This window comes from Camponotus floridanus, unplaced genomic scaffold (genome assembly GCF_003227725.1).
Source record: "Camponotus floridanus strain SB8 unplaced genomic scaffold, Cflo_v7.5 scaffold23, whole genome shotgun sequence".
Lineage (NCBI taxonomy): Eukaryota > Metazoa > Arthropoda > Insecta > Hymenoptera > Formicidae > Camponotus > Camponotus floridanus.
In genome coordinates, this window is record NW_020229359.1 from 1,678,968 (window position 1) to 1,685,967 (window position 7,000).

At 34.6% G+C, this 7,000-nt stretch overlaps 1 protein-coding gene across 1 annotated transcript; it reads right to left on the reverse strand.

The window, feature by feature from the left end:
* Positions 1-3,300: 3,300 nt before the first annotated feature.
* On the reverse strand, positions 3,301-6,627 carry LOC105255621 (UPF0472 protein C16orf72 homolog). The gene is given in 6 exon segments (XM_011265023.3): positions 3,301-3,810; positions 4,091-4,236; positions 4,384-4,442; positions 4,444-4,586; positions 5,317-5,388; positions 5,713-6,627. Coding segments are annotated over 6 exon segments (756 nt in total). The 5' UTR covers positions 5,906-6,627; the 3' UTR covers positions 3,301-3,667.
* Between the last annotated feature and the right edge of the window lie 373 nt (positions 6,628-7,000).

The following is a 7,000-nucleotide window of genomic DNA, read 5'->3' on the forward strand; positions in this document are numbered from 1 at the left end:
AAATCCATCTTTTGCATTAACGTAGACTTTGTTGGTAGTGTAAAAAGCTTGGTATTATTTTGACGGTCTCTTCTTTTTTCAACACAGAAAATAAATCAAATTTATACTATTGCATCATTTTTTCCTCAATATATTGATTTGTTAATAAATTAATTATACGTGCCTACCTGCCTTTTATTTTGCCCTTTATCTTGCTTGTCACATTTGAAATATCCTATACTAGAAATTTGGTTTACCATAATCAAGACTCTATACTTTTTCTCTCACAGTGAATCTCTTTAAGAGATATTATCGATTATATCTTCGTAATATTCATAACTAACGCTTTTCATATAGAGTTGAAAAAATGAATTTTATTAAATACTTTAAATATTCTATATTTCTCTTGAAATATTAATAATCTTATCATTTCGATTTTGTCATCATTTCAATAACATAAGAGTCTGACCACGCAAAATTAAAATTCAAAAAATTGGATAATAATTTCTATTCATGATAATGTACATGATGAAATGGGAGAGTAGTGTTCAGAAGAAAAATTTATATATAAATGAGCTTTAAGCGAAAATAAATAGTGTGTGTGTATATACAGGGTGACCCATTTTAACTTAGGCAGCCAAATAACGAAAAATAAGCACACTACGAAAAAATGGTTAGAATCAAAATTTCGTCATTTCGAGGGGGACGTACAATGACGTTAAAATCAGCCCCCCTACCCCTCCCCCTGGGCGGTGAGGGGGGGCAAGTTTGAAATCTTAAATGGGAACCCCTATTTTTCATTGCATATTCTTGTAGCTTATCTCGAGAGCTTTCCAAAACACTATAATTAAGTACCTTTTTATTAAGTACTTTTTGAGTTATAAGGCTTGAAATAATTTCTTAATTTTACATAAACCATAAAATATCTAGTAAACCATTCATTTTTCGATTATCTTACCTTCATACTTTTATGTACAAAATAATGAGAGGAATCAATTGGTGTAAAGAAAACACATAGTTGTTTCTAAGAAAAAATATGTAATTTGCAATTAACAATTCCATATTTTTTCTTAAAAACAACTGTATGTTTTCTTTACACCAATTGATTCCTCTCATTATTTTGTACATAAAAGTATGAAGGTAAGATAATCGAAAAATGAATGGTTTACTAGATATTTTATGGTTTATGTAAAATTAAGAAATTATTTCAAGCCTTATAACTCAAAAAGTACTTAATAAAAAGGTACTTAATTATAGTGTTTTGGAAAGCTCTCGAGATAAGCTACAAGAATATGCAATAAAAAATAGGGGTTCCCATTTAAGATTTCAAACTTGCCCCCCCTCACCGCCCAGGGGGAGGGGTAGGGGGGCTGATTTTAACGTCATTGTACATCCCCCTCGAAATGACGAAATTTTGATTCTAACCATTTTTTCGTAGTGTGCTTATTTTTCGAGTTATTTGGCTGCCTAAGTTAAAATGGGTCACCCTGTATATATATATATATATATGCGTGCGTGTGTGTGTGTATACACAGGGTGTCCCAAAATCATTATAATCAATCTTTCAAAGACAAATTCCTGAGATCATTTGTAGACGATTTTTCCTCAGCGAAAATGTCGATGAAGGCCATTTTTGAAGGTCATTTTTTGTACATTCCTGATTTTTGTCATTATATATCTTTGCAATTAAGCCTTAAATTAAAACTCAAGTAAAGTAAACTTTATTTAAAATTAATCAAAGAATATGATTTTGTTAATATTTTATTTCTACAAAGCTTAGTTTACGAAAAACTCCTTATTTCCAATCACTTATAATTCGAAAATTGTTAGTGCCTCGACATTTCCATTGAGGAAAATTGTCTTCAGATAATCCCAGGAATCTGTCTTTGAAAGATTATGGAAGAGAATTGAGACACCCTGTGTGTATATATATATATATATATATATATATATATATATATATATATATATATATATGGTATGTATGTATGTATGTGTATATATATGTGTGTGTATATATATATATATATATAAAGCTAAAATAAAAATTCAAATTTACTGTATATTTGAAAATTTCATAAGAAATATTTTAATAAGAGAATAGATGAATCAATTTTGGTAACTGTTAAATGAAACTTGAAATGACAAAAATCGAAAATTTTATAACTATTTTGATTTTTATTAACTAAAATCAATTATTGTTATAAAATCAATTATTATATAATGAACAATTTGAAAAAAAGGCTCCTATTTTATCACTGCATCACATTAAATTATGATTTTAGAAATAAAAAATTTGAATCTGTGAATAACAGAAACTTTTTCTTATATATGTTAAAATAAATTAACTTGTTATACATCATCACACTTGTACACTCAATAATATTAATAAAAAATACTATTATTTTAAAAATTATTACTATACATACTATATTAGTCTACTAATAATAGAATGTTATACTACACACACATCACTATTTTATTATTATAGAAATTAACTTTCTTTTATAGTAAATTATATATTTTATATAGTAAATATGTATATATAACTCATCTGCATATATCTTACATTCCCAACAAAAATATATCTCATTCTCTGGTATCTAATCAAAATTTATTTTTAATTCATGAATTGAAAGATCTTTAGTATATTTTACCATCTATATTAGCTCTGAAATGTGAGTGGTAACATATAAAAAATTAACTTATTTCATTATATTTCAAGAAAAAAATTCACGTAATTTTTCATTCCTACATTATTAATTTAATGTAATGTCAATGAGAAAAGCAGGAACCTTAATGCGAAAAGAAATATTTTACAATGAAATAAATTTATTTTATATTAATATTTTTTTTTTATTTTTGCCATAAATTTATGCTTATTAATTTTGGCATAAAAATGTTCATTCTTTATTAAAAATTTTAACTGTTTGTAAGAAAGCAACGAAATTGATTGACAAATATCAAGATGCTTATTATTCACTGCAAATTTGAATATACATATAAATATATGTATAAATGTTTATATAGACTTAACATTTTAAATAGTTACATGTTTGCTCATAATTCTTCTAGTAAGTCGATTTACAGATCGCCAATATGATTTCGATAATACAAATTTTTGCACACGAAAAATTTAATTAACCATCATGTATACATATTTTAAACAATATTAAGATATAACATAACATATTTCCGCTTTCATTTTTGTAATTTTGTATACATAAACATAAACATAAAAAACACACATATATATAATTTCTAAATTTTGATAAAATTTAATATAATTAGAAAAATAAACATATTTAGCGTAAATTATTATTGTGTGTGTAAACTATTATTTTGCAAATATATTGCCAAAATAAACATCTCACAAATATATATATACATATACATACATATTCTGTGTGATTCTAAATGTAAATTATTTTAAATTATATGCGTCGGTCAGAACTAACTGTACAAGTATAACTTTTTAAGAGACTTTGAACATGATAAATATCGAGATCGGCAGCAGAAGCTATCGGAGATACATACAACGTACTTACCTGGCAGTGTGAACCACTACCGGTTTCCTCCAGTGATTAACATATAACCGGGAGTTATGTAGAGGAGTTATTAGTCATTAGTCGGGTCGATTAATCAACAGGGAGCGAGGGAGTAAAGCTACCATACGCATCGCGCGCCGTTACAGTGTAGTACGCGTACGTTTGTGCGTGGGTGATCCCATATCCACGTCATGTGAAGCGGGTCGTTTATGCCGAGCTAATTCGTTATTAATAAAAGTTGACAATTCGGCTTGTTTTCCGCTACGTCGAGACACTGGAGAACCTAGAAGGATACAATATTTTGGAAACTTTCCTCACAGGTGCATTGTTTCATATAAATGTGTCAGGTGCAGTGTTTCATATAAATGTCTGTCTTTAATTAAACGTGATTGTATTTTAATTTTTAATTTTATACGTTTTAATATGATGGAAAGAATATTATGGAAAGAATTAATAAATATTGCAACTTTATAATATAAATAGCATAACATCATTAAATGTAAAAAAACTTATTGAGAAGTGTAATTATTTTAAATTAAATTAAAAGATAGGAGATAATATACCAGATAATGCAATGGCTTCCCTAAATGTGTGTAACTCAGGGTCTGGATCACTGCCTGCTGTTGGTGCTGGAGCAATAACCATACTTGGCATTTGACTTTGCGATGATGGAGAACCACATACCATCATACGAGGTTTAGGTGAACTTCTATAACATTGCGTCATATTAGTTTAAAAAAAGCAATCAGTATTATTCATTTACTTGTTAATTTAATAAAAGTTTAATAGCGTCAAAATATGTACAATAATTTAATTTAATAATACGCTGAAAATAAATCACGAAGCAAAAACGAACCTGTGCGAATGTGGCCGAGGTGGTGGTGGTGGCTTTCCAGAAAGATACGCAAGAAGATCGGATCTTCCAGAAATACGCAAGAAGATCTTCCCTGCGAATCATACGTCTTTTTTTTCTAGCCCAATTCATTATTTCTTTACAATGTTTCTGTCTTCCCATTTCTACTCCTAAATCACTGCATCGCCTCATGCAATCCACCGAATCTATTAAAACAAATTTTGATTAATTACAGACGCATGTAACTCTTACTTTAAAAGCGTGTTCTGTTTGCAAGAATAAAAAGAGTAACACGAACATGAGTGCGAGAATGATATTATACAATGACTTTTTTTATTATACAATCGCTATATGAGAAGATATAATAATAGCTTGCCAAAAATATATATACGAGTATAACTGATACAAGATACATTGCAATGACTTGCCGAAAATTTTCTTTATCTTTAGACATTGTGTAACTTACAATTAAATCACTAAACAAACATAAAAATAGTTTTCTTGAGTGACACGATAATACATATAAGCAAATCGACTTTGTACATACGCAATAAAATTATATATTTATATTTGAATAAAATCCCTTAGAATAAGAAAAAGACACGAGCGTTCTTTAACATCTCTCGATATCATATTAATCGCAAAATTATATTTATTGCTCACAACCAGTAACAGCTGACCCTGAGCGTGGTCAGCCATTACGAGTGCTTATTTGCGGCTTCGTAAACGACGGTCATATTTCAAGTATAAATCACACTTTAATCGAGCACAAAACGTAGTGAAGATCGCAAAATGCAATCGCTTTAAAGCGCTGCGACGTTTCAAGGAAAAGGAGATGGCGGAAGGGAAGGTGAAAACGAAGAAAGAGGGGATGGCCATGCGTTTATCTACGGGTCATTGTTGACAATGGAGATCGTAAAACTGAGGGACACGCACCTTTGTACAACGATGTTACAGTACCAGCGGCGGTCTGAAAGGGCACCCATAACGAGACGCCCAGCGTGCGGTCTGTAAAATGGTAATTGAAGATAATTTCAGGGGATGTTCTTGGATCGATAGCTTCGTACAACTGCTCCGAGGGTCACGAGAACGAAGAGAATCGAGATCGCGAGAATCGTGAGAGTCGTGAGACAGCCACGCGGATCGGAGGATCGTTCTCGTAACCTTCGCGGGATCCAGGGGCGGATGTGACGCGAGAGAGAGAGAGAGAGAGACGACCACGCGGTCGCCGACGACGAGCTCTCGCGAAGAGGGACGAGGGGCGGCGGGGCGGGGGGGTCGTAACGTCGGAAATATGCGATACATACGTCGCTGCGGGAACGTAGGAATCACCTTTGTACAATTGGGCGATGGCCGACGCGGTGGTTTGGAACTTGGTCCACATCTGCTGCGAGTAGAGCTCCTTCTCGTTGTGCAGCTGATTCTCGTAGTCGGGCTCGGACTCGAGCGCCTCGACGCACTGCTGCTCCCAGTTGCTGTACCAGAGGTCCATTATCGGATCATCCTCGCTCCTGTCGTCGCTCATCGCTGCCGATCGCGCGATCGACGCACCACCGCTCCTCGCTCGCTGCTACGAGAGTGCGACACACACAAGCGCGCGCGTCGCGCGACACACACGCGCTCACTCACACGCGCGCGTCCAGTGCGCGCGCGCGCGCATACACGTGCACCCTCACACGCGCCGCGAGCGATCCTCGCCGTGGACCGGAGAACGCCTCGCCCACCCCGACAGGCGACACGAGACCCTCGAAATATTACACGGCGGTTAATTTGCCTCTCTGCTGCACCCAGAGCGATTATTGCAGCTTCTTCGAGGGGAAAGAGCGATCGAGGACCTCGATGACGAGAGCGACGATAATCGCGTTTCGTTTTCTGTCTTTCTCTTTTTCTCCAGACCACCCAGGTTCTGTTCCTTCCTTACGCTGGTCTAGTCCTCCCGTAGCATGACAGACACGCGTGCCTTCTGTCTAGGAGAGTCAAGTCGCGGCCATTACTACTGTTACGCCTCGATCACGAGTACGCGCGATTGCACCACGTTTGACACTGTCCGATATCCGGGTTGATAACTTTCCATGAAAGGTGACGAATAACAAGCAATGACAAGTGGCGTCCTACTTGGAGAGGGTCCGTTCTGCGATAAGCGCAGCTTTAGCGCATCAACGGAAAGGATGAATCGCGCATTCTTGTCCTCTCTCTATGCACACTCACTAATTATTATCATTATTATGATTATTATTATTATTATTTCTTGTTTCCATCTAGCAGACCAAGAATCATGTGCAGTCGTTAAACCTCGTTCTCTGTAGCTGAACCTCTTGCACTTTCTACGTCCCCTCTCTTTCTCATCACTTCTAAATATACGTCTGTCTCATTTTTCATGTACACCAGTGCGGAGAGTTTAGAGAAATAAACCTCTATACATGCTGGAACACGAGCGCCCTCGTGTCCGATCTCTTATAAGTGCGTTCAAAATCGCACATGTGGGATCGAGTAACTGATTGGCCAATTGGGACGTAGATATCTTTATTCCTTTTGTTCTGATTAGTCAATTAAATTGTACGAGTAGAATTTTCCATTGAATTATATACGTATTAAAATAACCAAGGAATGGGAGGCCGAT